The sequence below is a fragment of the Halichondria panicea genome, chromosome 15 (genome assembly GCF_963675165.1).
Source record: "Halichondria panicea chromosome 15, odHalPani1.1, whole genome shotgun sequence".
NCBI lineage: Eukaryota > Metazoa > Porifera > Demospongiae > Suberitida > Halichondriidae > Halichondria > Halichondria panicea.
Window position 1 is genome coordinate 4,222,820 of NC_087391.1, and position 20,328 is coordinate 4,243,147.

At 40.2% G+C, this 20,328-nt stretch overlaps 1 protein-coding gene across 2 annotated transcripts; it reads left to right on the forward strand.

The window, feature by feature from the left end:
- The first annotated feature begins 875 nt into the window (after nucleotides 1-875).
- LOC135348377 (uncharacterized) lies at nucleotides 876-20,249 on the forward strand. Of its 2 annotated transcripts, none has more exons than XM_064546562.1 (8): nucleotides 876-1,026; nucleotides 4,950-7,533; nucleotides 7,740-7,835; nucleotides 11,784-16,610; nucleotides 17,053-17,393; nucleotides 17,618-17,764; nucleotides 18,387-19,588; nucleotides 19,766-20,249. In XM_064546562.1, exons 2-7 carry the CDS (start codon nucleotides 5,037-5,039, stop codon nucleotides 19,572-19,574), a joined length of 9,096 nt encoding a protein of 3,031 aa, XP_064402632.1. In that variant the 5' UTR covers nucleotides 876-1,026; nucleotides 4,950-5,036; the 3' UTR covers nucleotides 19,575-19,588; nucleotides 19,766-20,249. The 2 variants fall into 2 exon arrangements, with proteins under 2 accessions (XP_064402632.1, XP_064402631.1); XM_064546561.1 differs by having other exon boundaries at nucleotides 901-1,037.
- The last annotated feature ends 79 nt before the right edge of the window (nucleotides 20,250-20,328 follow it).

Below are 20,328 nucleotides of genomic sequence, written 5' to 3' on the forward strand. Positions count from 1 at the left end.
AGTTTTTCCTTAATACATCCGATCACTTTGAAAGGTATGGTGTGTGACTGTTTCAGACTCTGCGTCCGAATAGTCCGGGGTTCCGTTGGCCGAAAACAAACAGCAATTCCCCTCACTATTATTACTGTCTTGATGTAGCACCTGCCACTTCCAAATAACAAACACCTTGCCGTCTTTAATTCTCAATCTATATCGACATTGACCACATTGGCAAACTCAGGTGTGAATACTAATGAGGAAGAATGCTCGAGCTCATCAAAATCTTCATTTCTTATCGTATCTTGAACTGGCTTGGCAACAACAAGATTATTTTGGAGTTGAATGAGCGTCACATGTACATTAACTGTGTAAACGAGAATGGATTATTAAAACGTAAAACAGAGAATAAAACTAACTTGTGCGTTTAGCCTAGCTGCTTTGCGACCACTTTCAGTCAAGTATTGAGCTGCTTCCTCCCACAGTCGAACACAGGGCGGATGAGATTTTGGCCAGGCTTCTCAATAGCTGGCCTTTGTTGCATGTAGCATGCATGTACGGTCCACTTTATACGTATATACATTGTAAAAGGAGGCCTCAGGCTCTTCTGCTGTGGTACATGCATGGTCCTGGATATAACTTCTTTTAATCATAGATAATGGCTTCTTATAGCTGGTTGTTTTGGAGTGTTCCCTGACATGATTCTATTGATGGCAAGGTCTTTGCTCCAGGCTGTCTTGCATGATGTCTTTCAGCTTGTTGGTTAGTCTCACGAATCAGCCGCCCTTCCTAGGTCTCTCACTTGGAAGGGCGGCTAATTCATGAGACTGGCATGCAATTAGCCCAACGGCAATTAGAGACCTAATGAGCAAAGGTTAAGTGCTTCGCTCCTCCTCTGGCACCGGCTAAGGAAATTCTTTGGGGAAAGTCCCTGCTGAGCTAAGCACCCGGAAGTGTAAGCTTTCATTATTGCAATGCAAATCATGGCGGACCTAGCAAAACTGCTGCATCATCCTGAACTACAATGATAGCCGCAGGATCATCACCACAGTAGGCTCTATGTAAATTAAATAATGATGTTAAATAATATTTATTTATGAAGTAGCCAATGTTCATGTACATGTACGTATATTTCCCACCTACTACACTTTTGCCATGTAGTCTAGTGGGGTTTAACTGTCATAAATTGGCACCTCAGGGCTACAAGGGAAAATATGGCTCATAAATTGGCACCTTAAGCATATGCAGTAAAAATAGTGTTTTCGATGAATGAAAATGTCTTGCATGAGAAACAAAATGTCATAAATGAAAACATAGAGACAGAGGGTGTAGTCTGTAGACTAGTTCATCAAAAATTCTGCTGTGTGCTTGCAGAAGGAGCTGCTTTAGAGACACTCTGGGAGAGGGCTAGGGCTCAGGCTGAGCCTTGCTCACTAGCACTAGTACTGCACGCACTGCACTAGGCCTGTTCAGCTTCTGTATTTAAGAAGCCAGTTTAGTAATAATATAGGAGTGGCTATTTTAAGCTTACCTTTGCTTGCCTACTAGCCTGGCATAGCTGAAGAGAGCTGGTCTAGACACCGTCTAGAGCTAGCTGTGTTGTTTCTTCTGGCTGGTTGCTGCGCAGTAGTAAGTGGAGGGAGGGGCTGACTAATTGAACAGAGAGGGGGAGTGGCTCTGTACCGTTCGCTTTGAGGGAGAGGCTGGCTGCTCATATTCTGTCCGGGCTGCGCAAGGATTTGAGTGTGGACAGCAGCCATGGTGTGAACGAGCTATCTTTTCCTAGTTGTCTTCTTGTTTGAATAGTGTTGCTATGTGGTAGTCATGCAGCTTGATGCATAGCAACCAGTCAGCCAATCAGATGGGACATATATCAATTAATGCACAGTGCCTCGGGGTTTATGATAGTAAACCACACCTCCCCCTCGGGCTTACGCCCTCGTAGTCGGGAGGTTTACTGTCATAAACCCCTCTACACTGTACATTAACTAATACATAATGTCATGCATCTAGAGTCGAGTCGAGTCTATAATTTTATTGTGGAATTACAGGAAGTATAGGGGTTAAGGTGTAAGTGGGTATTTGAGAGACATCTAATGTTTAACGTCCCTGTGTAATTTTGAGGGAGCTAAATAGCCTGTTCAATAGGCTTTGCAAGCAATGCTTTTATATGCTATCTTTCAACGGCCATCGTTCATGTTTGTATCATATTTGTGCATTTAGGAATAGGCCTATTAATTGAACCAAGTAACAAAGATATTCATAACCTCTCCCCCTTCATTCTCCACTCCAACGCAGACTGCCTATTATGTGTAGGTTCGAAATTATGGATTATGCAATTTAGCAGGCTGTAGGTATTTTACGAATCTAAATTGCGAGCAGCCTGACTCTCGGTTGACTCTCTTTAGTGTGCCAGTGTTGGTCACCAGTTTAGTCACAAAAATAGAACTATTATATTTCCAAAGGAGGCGGCACATGCCTTATCAGTTCCATGGCAATGGAATGTGTGGCATGCAATGTTTATTGACCTTTAAGATTTCAGTGTTTTTGGTGTCTGTGGTAGAGATCTATACTGTTGTGCTCTCTAGCTTTTTCTAGTAAATCTCGACTATTGTAAACTATTATGGAAGACGGTAACTAACATGAGAATAAAATGTGTACTCTCAGATAATTGGAAAATGCAATGAGTTATCTACAATGTAAGTTTTAAAAGTATTTTACATTTCCAAAAAAAGCGGGTGGATCTACAATGATGTCAGAGTTCACAAAGGCTGCTGGGAGGATTGGCAACAATAAGCGCCTCAAAAACTATCCGCGTTTGGTTTAATCGAGGCCACCTGCTGAAAAAATTGCCAAAGAGACCAAAAGATGCTCTTAATTCTAATACTCGAGGTCATAATTGTTATGACACGTACGTATTACACTACTTATTAATTTAGACAGTTCTAGCTATATCCTAAAAGAACAAACAATAATGTTTTGCTACTTCCTAGCAATTGACTCTAATGATGCCTACTATAAAGAGTCAGAAGTTGTGCTTAGAATGGTCTGAATTTTTCAAAACAGCCGTAGAAGTAGTTTTCCCGGGTTAGGGAGCAAAATATGACTATCTTAGCTCAGTATGCAGTTTATGTGAGCACGTGATCCGTTGCCAATCCATTTAACTCTTTATCTATGCTGGCTTGTATACATGTATGCATCTTTGCAGCTCTTCAAGTTTCTGACTCTTGTAGCTACTAGATCATAGTGCTTTAGTGCAAGGCTAAATCATAAGTTGAATAGTTTGTGCGAACAGATGCTGATGCTATGAAAGATTCTGAAGAGAATTCAGCAGCCTTTACTGTGAGTCAAACTAGCCAACTCAAGAAAGAAGCTTTAGTTACAACTCGAGAAAGAAGTTTTAGTTACAGCTGGAACACACACACACACAATACATTTCCTTTCTGGTTCATTCTGGTTCAGTGTGACCATAAAATATTTAATAAATGGCCTGATTCTGCAGCTGCGTTTTAAGTATTATCAGGAGTTCATGTACTCTTGATATTATGCTTGAATTTACATAATTTGGTTGGCAGTAGTTGAAGTGCACTCAACCATGACCACACACTGTATGTTTTTCCTACTAATGCAATTAGTGGTCATGGTTGACTGCATTTCAACTTTTAACTTCTGCCAACCACCCTGAAATCCTTATCATTGGCAGCAACTATAATAATTCTACTATCGTGACGTGGTAAAAGATTCAGTAACTTTTGCATGGTGCTTGACTAGGAACCAAGTCGCCTTGAAAAAATGCATGCAGAAATCATGAATGTCTTTGTACGGTCAGTGACATGCACTATATTATTAACTACAAAAATTGAAGATTTTGCAAATCATCCTAGCCCCAAAAGACTAGACGAAAAGCGTATACCGTGTCAACACTACTACTATATCACAGTTTCTTTTTCAAAAGTTTTATTCAGTAGGAAAGACAAGAAACTTTCCAAAACAACCAGACGAGTACTAACTCCCCCGTTCACCTGAATCGAGACTATAACAACAATATAATAAATGAGCAATAATTATATAAGCCAGCAGACTTCTACTGCTATACCTGTATTGAAACCAAGAGATAAAAGTGTGTAGCTCTTTTCAATATTTCACAAACTTCCTTTCTTGAAAATAATAGCGCATGCATTGCAGAATGCAGAGGCTGCAAAACTGTGCAGCTCAGCACAATTTTACTGCGGAAGCTGTACAGGAAGTAGTTAGTGGGCGTTCAAAAAGCAATCAAAATTCCAGGCTCTTAAAACGAATAGCTATTCTATGGTTGTGGTAAATTGTGAGGAATTTTAATTTTGTTTCAATAGGGTATCCAGAATGTGTCACAGGCAGTGTGTTATGGCCTATAAAATTTACAATTGCCAGGGGGGCACTCGCCCCCCCCTTTATGAAGCCCTGAGCCCGTTCTAATATTTTCGTCAAATGCCAGGAAACCACACCCACCAATAGCTTTGAATTACCAGTGCGTGAGAGCTCCCAGTTTTAATTTGCGCTCTGCCCTCGAAAAACACAACATTTTGCACCTCACGAAACCCTGTATGTTATAATTTTATACAGCAAAGGTATATAGAACCCAGGACAATAACGTTTAATGTTTCATTCTATTGACCTGGCATTCCTTCTGCGAATATAGCACAATGAATGACCTTAAAAGAGCCACCCATACACGCTTAATACATGAATCTCATTACATGTACATGGCCTGATTCTGCATTATACTTTAATGATTCTGCATTATTAGTATTGCTTGCTTATTATGATTATAATGGCCTGATTCTGCATATAATGGCATGAATCTGCATATTCTGTATTAGCATGTAAACTATTATACTTCTGTTATACTGACTCTACACATGCATCATCTGTGTTAGTATAATTATTATGCTTGTCGTTATTAATTTATGATTACAGTTTATCATGACATGCAGCAACTAATTCTACTGCCGTTACGTGATAAAAGATTCAGTGTACTCCTAACGTCTGGTACTCGAGCAACCAAGTCGTCTTGAAATAACATGTATGCAGAATACAATGCTATTGTGTTAGTAATATGGACTAGTGACTCCAGAAATGAAGATACTCCAAATTATCCTAGCCTACAGAGAGAGCCTATAATATGTCAACACTACAGTACCACATTTTCAATTTTTAGGAAAGACCAGAAACTTTCCAACCTAAGTAAAATCCAAGCCAACTCCAACGTTTTTCAAAACAACCAGACTAGTTCTAGCTCTACTCATCTAAATCGAGACTATAACGGGAATATTCTAATTAATGAGCAAGACACAAGCCAGCAGCCGTTGACACTTGCGATACTTGCATTGAAACCAAGAGAGTTCAAACCAAAGCGATGTGAAATTTCAAAAGTCTCCTTGGAACAGACCGAAAAAGATAGCGTGAATGACACAGTTGCAAAAATTAGACCTACTACTGGCCACTACATTGTCGGATTCTTTGTAACTACATCCTTTCCTCAACCATTCCAAAAAGCTATTAAATGGCCTTTGTATGAGAAGAAGAGAGAAAACTCGTTACACACTCTGCGACAGCTTTTACCAAACACAATTTCAAGCATTTACGAAACTGCTATAGTTTGTTGTGTCAAAAAAAATGCTCTATTATCAGAATATTTGTATGAAATTTTTGTCATACTTCACCAGGAAAAAAAAGACCAGTCCTTTTTGTCAAAAACTAGGAAAATTAATTGCAAACAAGCAGCATCCAATTTAAAAGAACACCCTGATGATCACAGTTTTCCAGTTGACAAATCTATTGCTCAAACAAGCCATTTGCTAGATGAAGAGAAATGCATGCTGCTACAAATGTCATGCCTTGTCAAGTCCCTGCCAGGTAGCACTGCCTCTCATCAAATGGACAGTATAGCATCTGTTGTGCCAGAAGGAATCACCGAACAATTTGTTTACATTGATGTTGGCAGTCTAACCAATGAAGCGTCTCACCAAGCATTGCTGATCATACAGCATGAAATGGTTGGAAAAGACTGTAAATTACACACTGAGTTATCCCTTAAAACAGATCTTAGACTTCACCAGACTTTTAGCATACCACCCAGTATCAAAAATGGAATGTTTCATTGCTCATCATCAAAATCGCTATCGGAGTTTATTGATGATAACATTTTGTCACGAAATAAACTTAATTTTAACAAGCCATTTTTGAATAATTATGGAGTATGTATTACTGTTTCACCAGAACTCATTGACACTGAGGATACTAGAAGTGTTCTATCACTCCAAGTTTCGGCTAACGTATCAATTTATCGTCAACCCCTACCACTGAAAATCCTTAATGAAGCCATGAAGGCTGGATTTGTCTATGTGAATACTACTAATATCTTATTCTTTGGAATGGCTGGTACTGGTAAAACCTCCACTAAGCATCTCCTTTTGGGACTGCCTCCTCCTCAAGATCGAAATAGCGCTCCATTAGCTAGCACAGCAGGGAGGGTACGTGTTATTAGACAAATTCGAAACACTACAAAGTTGAAAATAGAAGATAGAATATGGAAACCTGTATCTAGTGATGAGCTACAACGCATTGTTGCTGATGCTATTAAATCTCATGTATCCAGCTCAGATCCCAACTCTAAAGTATCTGCTATCCCACAAGAACTCAGCATTGCTCTAAAGGAACTTGAACCTATCAATGAATTGGATACGGAAGTTGACGCAATTTGTCCAGCTATAATATCAGTAGCTAGAGCAAAAACAACACAAGAAATCAACACTGTTTCTAATAACACTGCAATACATCTGTTAAAACACTGGTTAATTTTTCCTGGTAAAGGAATTATTACAATTGAGCTTTTATCCAGGTATTATGTCTATGGACTCTTTGCACCCATTGATCTCATTGAAATATTCAAGCACTTGCTGATAGCCATCCCATTTGGTTTATTCTCACGAGGGCAAGATAAGCGTTTCTATGTGCCATCACTTCTATCATTGCTCCCACCAACTCAAGTCAATGACAAACGGGTTGATTTACTTCAGACCGGTTTAATCCCACTCGTTTTACACTTCAAAAGTAACTGGCAGTGCTGTGGAGTGTTTTGCTGTCTCCAAGTGTATCTGATTAAAGAATGTGATTGGGAAATTGAAATGGATCACCAGCCGAGCAGAAACTTTGTAAAATTTTTTCGTCAAGATAGTTTTATCACACTAATCAGTGACGGATTTTCGTTCCTTGAAATTCATTCCAGTAGTGATCGAAAAGAAATGTTGTCGTTGATAAATAAAAATATTCACTCTGGTATTCAATCTGCTTACCGAGCCCTAAAATACACATATGAGGATCCTGAAGTAGCATTTTTGTGTCCCTATGATTTTCTCGAATTTCAACCACCTTCAACTGAAATAAATTCCCAAGTGCCCCACCACCCAGCTTGTGTTATGTCTGAGGACAATGTTATGAGGTGTACTCTATGCAAGAAGATTACGTATAGGCTAGAAGACGGTCATAAAGATTGGCTCTCTGCTCGTAAACTCGAAGGTGAAACAATGCTTACCTGTAACTGTAAATATTCTATACCATATGTACCTAGGTCTCTCGTAGCACATAAAATGTGTACGCTAGCTAGTCATCTCGGTAGTGTAACAACTCGGTAATTTGATCTCGCTAACCTGCCATTTCATTGCTCACTAGATTACGTATAGCTTCACATTAGCACTGTATCTATTCCTACTGCATACGTACAGATCCTCTAGCCTCAGGACAGCGCACGAGATTATTGTCAGCAGATAAAGAAGGTGAAACTGTGTCAAAGCGTCAGAAGAACGATGTCACTGTACAAGGTATGATTTACATTACAGTTAGGCAGCAAATATTGTGTGCTAGAGTTAAAGCTATATCTGGTTTTGTGTGTACCGTGTAGAAACTGGATTATTAGCGCTTACTTGACTATAACCGTATCTTTATTTTAAGCGCATGCTCAACTGCAGGCTTTTTTATACAAGCGCTTTTCCAATGATGCGAAGGTTATAGTGAAATTTTAGAATTGATTCAGCTAATCTATGCGCTAGTTATAGCTTGTACAGTGCATGGCAGCTATATAGCTGGTGATGTCCATCTGGAAGGACTCTCTGGGCATGTTGTTACCTTGCCTGATAATACTGAGAGAATGTGAGACACAGATGAGGTCCAAGTTCCTAGTCAATATGAATGTTTTTATAATATGAATTTAAATGATGTAAATGTAAAATGAACTGTAACATAGTATGCCAGTTAGAGTTGCCTGCTTGCCTTGCTTGCTCACTTTCTAGCCAGCTTGCGAGTCAGCTCTCATCACAGAGACATCCGATTGCTGGGTGGGGCTCGAAATGACTTACATTATAGGCGCATTCTTGAATATATAAGCGTATAGAGCTCTACTATTGACCCCAAGAGCGCTGACATTCTGCGTGGCCCGTAATGCTTCTAGATTGAGGTTGTCCTCTACTTCACAGTAAAACTGGCCTAATGCATGTGCACTGTCAAACTATAGATTAAAGTAGCCTCCTTCACCGGCCTTCGAAGAAAAAAGAAAGCCTGCTACTGACTGCTTGCACATGCACCAAATTATTGGATATTTTTCCTCGTAAAATTTCCTATAATACCAGAGAAAATATCCTAAAAGTCATACACAGAGCTATGTAGCTAGCTAGCTAGAGCAGAGCTGTAGGTATGTGTTGTATATACAGCTATTTTCTTTCAGTATAGCAGTAGTATATAGACTGCTATAGTAGACTTTCACCAAAGTTAGTGTTAGATGGGCGTGGCCTGTCCGTATAGGCTTTTGTCAGCTTTCACTCTGTTCAGACAATTGTCATCCACACTGTTGAAGGCTGTGAGTCTTTTGTTAACATAGCAAGCTAAGGGTATAGCTATCAGAAAATGCTATTCGATGGGCTAGAAACCTTCAATCGAAATATCTATCTACTTCCTTCAGTCCACTTCCGTTTGTTGTGTGTCATTGTTTTACTGCATGAGCATATAATATTATCCATGGGATAATGCACTTATTGCTTAGCAACCTAAATGCAGGTTAAATCTGCGCATGCGCGACATGCGATTGCTTTGTCAACTAGAAGGATGTGTAGCAAAAAAATTGAGTTTCTCCCAGTTGGACGAGTTTATGAGAACAAAAACGGCTAAAAGACAAAGAAATAAAGACTCTAGAACACCAGGAGAGCTTGCAGAAGGCTACTAAAGATTTTGTACAAACGTTGACAACCAACAACCCGTTTTGAAAATGGATAGTTCTGAAGGATAAACAGCGTGTGCTTGCTTTCTATCATGCTCCAGTGTATCAGAAGAGGAAACGTGGACCGCTATAGCAAAAGAAAGTGTGACAACCGTTTTGAAGCAAAAACTACTTACAAGAGCCTGAACAGGCTTAAAATGGTGGTGCAGTACACTTCTACATGTGCAATATTCCGCTCAAAGCACTCATTCCCAACATGCACTGATGCCAGTGTTAGATGCATTAAATATGACTGGAACATTGACAACCTTCTGACCGTCAGCCTCACTGCAAAAGAGCAAAGAAGTTATACAGAGCATCAGAGAGCATCAGAAAACATGAAAAGAGACGGATAAACATTGCATTGCATGATCATAAGTGTGTAAATTTATTGTTTTTCTTGTTCTCTCACTGCTGAAAAACGTTTCATTCCAAATAAGAATCACTTCCTAGCGTGCAATAACAAGTGTACAATAATACTTCCGGGTGTGCGATATGGAAAAATATCTGCAAACTTGGTGATGAGTCGCTTCCTGTGCAATTTAAATGTAAAACGCTGATGTCAGCACTTATTAAAAAGCAATAAACGATGATATCTAAAGCCCCCCCCCCTATCCGGGAGGATATTAGTGCATGAGCAAGCAGTCGATACCAGGCCCACTTCCCTGATGAAGTGGGGCCTGGGATCGAGGCTATAAGATTAAAGCTTCATGTCGAATAAAAGCTAAGAAGCTTGAACTTGCACGTTGGCCATAGATATTACATGGCTTTAATTCGAAGCACTATATTACAGCCACCATGCAGGAGTTCATTAAGAGGAATTCCCACGCTCTACGTCTAGGCGTCACTAACACTGTAAACTGTTAGCCATAAATAAAATAAAATGTGGGCTGGGTGGGTGGGTGTCTGTGTGAAGTCTACCGAGACATCATCAGTGCTTTCATTATAACAAGAGTTCATTAGGAAGAGTACACAACTCCAATAGACTGTACACAAAAAGCATTCCTCCAGACCTACGTCACAGATGCTGGCTGCGGTGCAACTAGCAGGAAAGGCAATGAATAAAATTAGTAACTATGTTTTCCTACTGGCAGTTGTAAATGAATAACATTAGTGATAATTATCACAATCATCACTACGTTATTCATTGCAAATTTGAGTTTATACAACAACATGTGGTTGCGACGTAAGGTTGCAAAAACGCCCCCTAATGGTTGAGTTGCGTACTCTTCCTTGATTATAATAATTAATGGTGTTTGTTCATTGACAAGTGTCTACCTCTTGTGTCATATACTCAGTGGTATATAGATTATTGATTATCAGCAATCACTTGGTAGAGAGTATAATTATATAGCGGGAAATTTTCGCCAATGCAAATTTTCAAGAGCCCTCAGAAAAAAATGTTTGTGGGTTGTGTTTAATGCCAGAAAACCACACCCACCAAGACCTTTGCATGTGAAATACCAAGAGTATATGATATAGAGAGTATCAAACGTAGGCATACTGCATATACATCAGATGTATGCGGAAAGTAACGTGACTTCCTGTATCTGTTTGGAATTTGCACACTGACCAATCCAAGTGTGGGTGATGTAATCTATCAAGTAGATTACATCACCCACACTTAGATGGGTTGATAGATTACATCACCCACACTTAGATTGGTCAGTGTGCAAATTCCAAGCTTGTGACATATACAGGAAGTCACGTTACTCTCTGCATACATCTGATACACAGTATGCCTATACGTTCGATACTCTCTCTCTATCATAATACTCTTGGAAATACCAATGCATAGGAGTTTCTCCCAGTTTTAATATTCGCGTTCACTACTCTGCCCTAAAAAAGTGCACTTCACGAAAATTTCCCGCTCTACATGCATGCTAGCCTCCTTCACCGGCCTTCATACAAAAGAAGGCCTGCTATCGACTGCTTGCGCATGCGCCAAATTATTGGATATTTTTTCCCGTAAAATTTCCTATAATACAGAATTCATCAGAGAAAATATCCTAAAAGTCGCTAGCTAGCTAGAGACAGAGCTGCGTAGGTTTGTTGTACAGCTATTTTCTTCTGATAGAATCAGTAGCAGTAGTATAGTAGACTTTCACCAAAGTTAATGTTAAATGGGCGTGGTCTGTCCATATAGGCTCTTGTCAGCTTTCACTCCGTTCAGACGATTGTCATCCACACTGTTGCAGGCTGTGAGTCTTTTGTTAACATAGCAGGCTAAGGGTAGCTATCAGATAATGCTATCCGATGGGCTAGAAACCTTCAATCGAACTTTCTATCTACTTCCTTCAATCCACTTTCGTTCGTTGTGATGTCATAGTTTTACTGAGCATTTACGATGTTATCCAAAACCCCCAGATACCGGGGGAATATTAGCGCATGCGCAAGCAGTCGATACCAGGCCCACTTCCCTAAGTTAAGTGGGAAGTGCGGCCTGGGATCGAGGCTACATGCATGCATGCATGGTGTGTATTTTTTGATACAGTTGAACAATTGAATTCCTTCTGTACAGGGGTGGAGGAAGGGCACCTTTATCAAGAAGCCATCAAGAACGATCAAACAGTGTCTCTTCGCTACCTCAAGCTCCTTCTTCTTGGTCCTGGCCAAGTTGGAAAGTCAACCTTTTTCCGTAGACTTCTTGGTGAAATGAAATGGGACATTGACTCAGATCCAAAACCTCATTGTAGCACAGAAATGGCTCGCTTACAGCAAGTATGTATTAAATATACTCCTATTGCTGCCGCTGTTACTATGGATTGTTGGCACACTATTGAAGAATTACACAACCAAGTTGCCGTATTAACCTCAATGTTGGTGAACGAACAAGTGCATGTTAAAGAAGTTGGTACTACCAAGTTAACAGAATCCCAGAGAATAAACAAACCTGAAGCAGAGTCTCACCAACCTCAAGTACAATGCAATAGTCATTCAAGTGCTTTGCCACTAACCAGTACTCAGGAACGTCTGGGAGCTATAACCTCAACTGACAATCTAAAATTGGATTATAAATATCAACAGGATACATTGTCTCCAAACATAGCAAATGTTCTCGATAAATATGAAGAGCTAAGACACAATTTGAAGCTAAAACCACAAATTTTGATCGAGACCCTGCTTAATATAGTGGATGTAGGTGGGCAACTAGCATTTTTGGATATGTTTCCATCATTAACAATTGGTCCTGCTATGTACTTGGTGTTCATGAAGCTCGTAGACGGATTAGGAACTGAACACCCTGTAACGTTTGTCGATACAGATCCAATTGTGTGCAAAGAGTACACTTACACATCAAAAGATATCATTTTCACTGCTCTTTCAAGCATTGCATGTTTTGGAAATTCGGATGCTGATGTAGAAGCAAGTGACAACAAATCAAACAAATTTTTAAGTTCAATAGCGTTATTGTTAGAAACATTTAAAGATGAATACTTGGAAGCAACGAAAGAAGTCCAGTTAGTGGTTGATCGAAACGAAACAGAACTCAAAACCCGATTAAAGGACACTGGTCTTCATAATATAGAATACTATGACCGAGAAAAAGGTCATATCTTTTTGAACAAAAATGGAGAGATTGTTACTTATCGAAAATGTCTTGAAGAATTTATACCATTGTTTAAGAAACTGATCATAAATATCTCGATTACTAACAATTCTCCTTTGCTTATGGGAAACTACAATATAATTACATTACCAGACCTCAGTGTAAGTCATCTAGTAACTGAAACAAGAAGTAAAGAAGAAACAAAGAGCAAAAAGAAGAAAAGTGGATTTGTACCTCCAAGAAGGCAGATATTTCTATTGTTGAAGCGTCGTCGTAAACGAAAGATAAGAGGCAAACAAAGTGCTTTGAAAGCACGGCCATTAAGTGATTCTGAAGATGATAAAAACTTGCCGGATGTAGTTCAAGAAAAAAGCCTTAAGACATTAAAATCAAGAATGCAAATAGTAACAACATCCAGGTATACTGATCCCCCAAAGTTGAAAGGTCATGTTTCTGCTAAACTTGCATATTTAGAGTCTGATTCAAACAGTCAAGAAGAAGATATAGGCAACCGAACTGACATTTTTGCTACTGATCAATGCTCCTCTGTTAAAATGGATCTCGTACACAATTGCCAATATTCATATTCAGAAGAACCAGTTGCACAAACAAGGCAAGCCCTGTTATCCATGAAAGGGACAGCTATTTTCAGAGTGGGGGCACCTTCAACTGAACTAGAATTTAAGCGTCTGCGAGTCTCAGTCAATGTTCAAGCATTCTATTTGTTGATCAAGCGTGAGAAATCAGCTATAGTCACATACATTTCTACTGAAAACAAACAAGAACTGTATTGCTTTGAAAATCGAGGATTGGGTAGGAAAAAGAAACCAGTTTACAGAGTCACATCTGAGGCTGAAACATTGTACGATTTCTCCAAGTCTGCAATAGTTCATGGATCATTTTCAAAACGAAACTTAGTGGTTATCAAGGAATTGGAAACACCAAAAAGTAACTTTGTTGGTATTCCATCACATGAGAAACTTAGTCAGTCCAATATTGGATTAGTAGATCATATATCTACCTCTGAAACATCATCACAACAACTCTATAGCTCAGAACGTACTGACTCCATGAGACTTCCTACATTGGCTGCTGCAAATAGCTTGAGCACGAGTTCATCACCTGTAGCAGCAGAATCTCCAGTTAAAAGTAAAGGTGTAAGAGGAAGAGTACAAGTAGATGGTGAACAAAAGGCCTCATTGAATGCTTCTATTCCACGAGCAAGTACTATAAGGACAAGTGAGAGGACAAGGGAGAGAAACTCTCCTCGCGAAAACGACAGTAGCCTACAGCGAAGTATCCCTACACGGAGATCACCTGATTGGATTGCCATAGCAACTAAACTTCTTCATGTTCCTGACTATCAAAAAATGATACAGATTCTAAATGGTGTCACACCAGCTCAAGAAGATGTTGTGGCTCACAAATTCATCAAGGGAATTGCTTACTTCAAAGTTGGCAAGTTACGACAAGCAATGGATGACCTACACGAATGTGAGAAATTTGCTTTAGAATCCATTGAAGACGAAAGACGTGCACACTCTCAAAGGCAATTGGATAGTGGAGTATTTTCAATGCAACCTGGATCACAGGCTTCCCCCCAGGCATCAAGTTTGCAATATTTGCAACAATCATCGAAAAAAGGAGACGTTGCAGTTTGTAATGTGTACATGGGAGATCTGCACTATACTTCAAGCTCCTATCTTGAGGCATCGAAATGTTATCAACGAGCGGCCGATTTGTATGACAGAGAATGTGTAGCAAGACTGTTCAGGATGGTTCCCCCCACCATATCAACAATTCATTCTAAATGTGGCAGCTGCTTACGCAATTTGTCCAAATCAATGGAGGCCATTCAAGAGTACAGAAATGCTATTGAGACAGCCATTAGAGACAAAGACCGTCTTGCTGCTCACACTAGCCTTGGAAACCTCCAACAGACTCTAGGTCAGAACAAAGAAGCACTGGTAGAGTACGAACATGCCCTTGATCTAGCAGAGACACTCAATGAACACATGTCGGTTGGTTGGACTCATGGGAATATTGGAAATGCCTTCCTCGGACTGAATGAAAAAGACAAAGCACTATTTCACCTCCAAAAAGCCCTTGATATCACTATCAAGTACGAACCAAAACCAGATTCTATAGGAAGGGCATATAATAACCTAGGCACTGCCTACCAGTCAATGGGCGATCTTGACAAAGCTGAAGAACATTATGACCTTGCTTTAAGTCAGGCTATCTACGGCAACGACCCAGCTGGACAATCCAGGGTTTATGGCAATATCGGAAACATATATATTGTCAGGAAACGTTTTGAAAAAGCTATCCCTCACTACACCGAAGTGCTTCGCCTCTCCAAAGATGAGGCTACGATTAGCACCGCTCACCACAACAGAGGATGTGCACTATATGAGTGGGCAGAGAGTAAAATGCTTGCTCTAGAACAATCTTTACAGAAAACTTCCTCAAGTAAGGAGCCAACATTTCGATTTCACGGATCCCAAACTACACTTCCCCAAAAGCATAGTCCTCGTATTGTGATCGATAGCATTGCCAAACTCTTCAGAGATGGAATGTCAGATTTGCAAAAGGTTGCTGAAACTCACGAAGCAAAACTTGACCACATTAAAGGATCAGCCAAAGGACTTTCACTTTCAGTCTCCCTCACAGAGTCAAATTCTCGCACTTTCCATCGCTTACAGGACTGCATGGTTGCTATAGGCAACTGGAGGGAGGCTCTTCTCATTGCTGAGCAAAGCAGAGCTCGTACGCTCGGAGAAATAATGCTTGCACGAAAAGAAAGTCAACTTGAGAAGGCTCTTACCTCACCACTAAACCTGGAGCATGTGTACTCCATTGTGAGCTCACAAAAGTCTCCTGTTCTCTACCTCACCCACACTGGAGCTAGTCTGTTTGGCTGGGTGCTTGTCCCAGCTGAAGACAGTGACAGCATTTCGATCGAGATGTTTGAAATTCCCATATCAGATGACCAGTTCAATGGAAAGAGCTTCGATTACCACATCAGATACGGCCTTACAGAGGTCTTAGTGGAGCAGAGCTATGAGATGTATCGCAGCATTGACTATGACAAAGAAACTACTGCTCCTGTTGCTCAACTCTTCAAGGTCATTGGTAAACCCTTTCAAATGACTCTTGACCGACTTCTTCCAGGAAACAAGAAAGCAAAAATGCAAAAGATTGTTTTGATTACTGATACTTACACCAGTCTATTGCCATTTACTTGCATGTACGATCCAGACAGTGAAACCTTTCTTGGTGATCATTATTATTTTGAAACCATGCAATCTTTGTTGACAATGGGTATAATGAATCAGCTCCCAGAACCAATGGTTGAATTACCAGCAGATCCACAAAGTATGTGCATTGTGGGAAATCCCATCATTCCCAAATTTTACCTTAATGGTGAAGTATGGTCCCTGGGGAAACTCCCTTATGCAAGACGAGAGGCTCAGTGGGTGGGGCATATCCTGAACACTCCACCTATTCTGGACGAGCAAGCGACCAAAAGTGCTGTCGTAATGCGATTCATGAGAGCCAAAGTGATACACATAGCAACCCACGGCAGCTCGGTCTCGGGTTTCTTAGCATTTGCCTCACTCACCTCTACCAGACAAGGGGAAGGGGTTGACTCCAGTGGAGTACTGCTGCACCCGGAGGAGGTGGAGAAGCTCTCCATCAGTCCAGCTCTTGTCGTTCTCTCCAGCTGTGACTCCTCAAGAGGTACCGTGAAGGCGGACGGTGTGCAAGGGATGGCAAGAGCATTTTTGTTGGCAGGTATGTATACTATGATGTACTTATGGTATAAGTATAATCGTGTACTCCTGGTATAATACGTAAACCATAATTATATGTATGCTAGAGTAGGTATATGTAATTGAGTACATAAAGAGGAGTATCCAATTCCCACGCACATTCCATTCTACATCTTGGACTAAATCCCGTCACTAACACTTGTAGTTGAGTAAACTGTTAGCCATGAATAAAATTAAATGTGGGCTGATAGTACAAACCACATGTGTGTGTGTGCTGATATCATTTTTAACCACGACACCTACGCACCACTTAAGATGAGGTCTGATAGTGACGTGGTATATACTCGTACCCTAACCTGGTTTACACTACAACTGCTACAGTTGGATACTCCTCTTCATGTTTTCCTGTTATATGTAATTGAGTACAATAAAGGCTGCTACTAAATTAAGTTGTTTTTCTGCAGGTGCACAAGCTGTACTCACCGCTCTGTGGAGGGTGCCTGACGAATCTGCAGCTGTGTTCATGCGTTTCTTTTACCGGTTCCTTGAAAATGGGTTTGAGAGCTCCCTCTCACTTCAGAAGGCAATCCTCAGTTTGAGATGCTTCTCCAAGTACTCACAGTACATACATTGGTCCGGTTACCAGCTAACAGGGAGATCCATTCGTTTGGACATGAAGCCGTCTCCAGTGACGACTATATTAGAGAGCACCCTGAGGCCAAGCTCTCCGTTTCCCCGGCTCATGCTAGTCAAGAAGCTGGAGAGTGTGTTGGTGGATAATCCAAGACTACCCACTGATATTCAGGTTCGTAATTGCCAATCACTCTCAGGCTAATTACTTCAGTGGTTTATGAGCCAGATCTCACCCTAGTATACTGAACAAACGTGCATGTGTGGTGTATACTAAGTATTAATTGTGGCGGATAAAACAACTGTTTGACAGCAATGTTACAACTTTTTAGTCACTGTTGCTCAATACGAAATAATTATACTAAAAATTAATTATGAATATTGGTTGAATGTAACCAGATTCTTCATGGATCTCCTGGAGTGAAGCCATCTGAAATTGCCATTGACTTCATTCACTCTTGCCACGCTAAATTTCCAGCTGGCATTTTCTGGATCAGCTGTCGCACACCAGACATCATTGATGCCAGTCTGAAAAGCATTGAGAAAGTGAGTGAATCGACAATCACTGTGTTTACCACACCCAATTTCAAGCTTTAAAGCCATTGTGTGAAGTAATGGTATAAAAAGAAAGAAGTGGGGGTGGCTTAATTGACAAGTTGTGACAGACAAAGACAAGCATCGCTAATATGATGCGGCTGAATAGGATAAAATGCATAATCGTAATAGGATAACAGAGACAGATTGCTTATATAAACTTAAGTTCGTATACAGTTCGCGATACATCTGTTAAGGACATACGTTGATAAGTACAGGGAATTTGAAGATCGAAGTGACTTATGAAGTGTTCGTGAAGTGACGTGTTTTAATATATAATTATTTTGATAGATGAAGTTGGTAGGTCTAGGTTAATATGTTTTGTCAAGCGCAGAGATTCCAAAGCCTTACTACGTGACTGAAATATAAGTGACAGGTGGCATTGTAGGCAGGATTAAATGTTTAGGGGGGAGGGCTTTACGCGCGGTAGCCGCCGCAAATTTGCCCGCTTTGTTGATTTCACCGTTATATCATAGTATTACAGTCTATAGATACGTAGAGTCTACTTTCTACTTAATGGTTACAGGTTGCATGCACGTATATATAGTTGGGTTAATAAATGTATTGCATGCAGACAATTGACAAGCCTCTGAACAAGCTGCGACTTAGTGACACACAGCAAGCATTGGTGGTCCTGGACAATGCAATCGAACTGCCAAGCTCGGGAAAACTGATCAGCTTCCTAAAGCACACGAACGTTCACATCATTATTCTGTCAAAGTCAGCAGATCCCCTCGACTCTTTCGTAAAAGAAGTTGATAAAGCCTTGATCAGAGGTTGCAGTATACACGAAGTGAAAACACTCTCAACAATTGACTCCACCCAGCGAATCGTGTACGAAATCTCCAAGCAGTACTATCTAAAAGCAAATAACAATGATCAAGCAATCTTTGAGAAATTGGCTGAGTTTACATCTGGCTCACCCCTAATTGTTGACATAGCCGCACAAGTTCTGCTCAAGTTTGTGCAAGAGAATTCTGACGAACCTTCTGAAGGTCTAAACCAATTTGCTGATTCCATTCAGCTTTCAAAATCTCGGAAAGTTGTCCATAAATCTCCTTCATTGGCAAGTTCTCTTCAAGGAGTCGAGGATACATGTTTTCAAGTGAGGGAAATTTCAGACGCACTCACACGCCTTGTTCCAAACGTCGCCAGTGTGTCGCCGAATCACACAGATGTGTGGGAGTCAGAGAGTGAGTACGACTCTTGGGACTCGATCGGAGCCTTGATCCAACGTTGCGTATCCACTCCAGGAGAAATGTTGCTGCTTCAAGCCCTGTCCATTTTTGGTTGTATACCAATTCCAATTCCTTTGGTCACTACCATGTCCTCCCTGATAGCTCAGTCATCAGGTCACTCACACTTGGCTGGCATCTTGCACGAGCGACTAATGGAGGCAAAGTTGATATTAAGGTATCCCCAGCCAGTTGTTCTTCATTCTACTTACACTAAAGGTGACAAAGCCAGTGAAGAGCCACTCTTCTTGTACCTTCCTCAGCACTTGGCTAGTCAGCTGTGGCTATGTAATGACATCGATCAAGTAATGGCTGTAACAGTTGCATACAAAGCATTGCAAAAAGTTATCGACGAAAATTCACCAAAAAGTCCAGAGCTCTTACATTTTTATCTCGGACTCATCCCACCACTTGAGGAAAAAACTGCACTACTAGCTATTGAAAAGAAGCATTGCTATGAGGCAGTGTACGAGTTATACCTGCAGCTGTCACATCAACTCAGCTCCAATAATCACACCCACACCTGATTCTTCGTTTAAAAGTAAGACTGTAACAACATTGCCGTATACTTTATAATAAGCAAAAGTGGATACTCCGCAGAAGATCCTCTAATATTTAGCCCGTTATTTAAAGGCTCAGTATAGTACTGTTACTTGTACTCCAATTGAATAATCAGTATAATTATGTGTTTTACATCAAGGTTTTTTTTTTTTTACAGGTCAGTTCTAGTTTACACTTGTTTTTTTGGACCAAGTACACACCCCTAAAGTCACCAAGCTAACTTATAATTATAGCATTAATCAGTCACATTGTTACACTGTACTCTGTACTTTTCCCTAGCTGTCATACAGATAGATATCTCTAGTCCATAATTGCCTCATGCAGTGGCTATTTAATGCCTTTCATGTACTGAAGTGATTCTATTGACTGATACTCAGTTTCACTTTTGAATTCATGTGTGTGCCTCTCTTTGTATTTTGTTTCTATTATTTACTATTGTAAGTTGCCTATTATTTTGTGTTTCAATGTTTAGCTGCCTATTAGTGTTTCAATGTTTAGCTGCCTATTAGTGTTTCAATATGTTTAGCTGCCTTTGTACTCGCCTAAAGTATTATATAGCTACGTACATCATAATGGTTTGTTTCTATTTTGTATATACCGATATTCACTTTGTATGTATTTGTTTTGATGTTTAGTAATAATTATACTTCACCATGCATGTGTTGTCGATGACAACTGTTTATGTACCCTAATGGGACAGTGGAGATGTTGTGTCAGTGA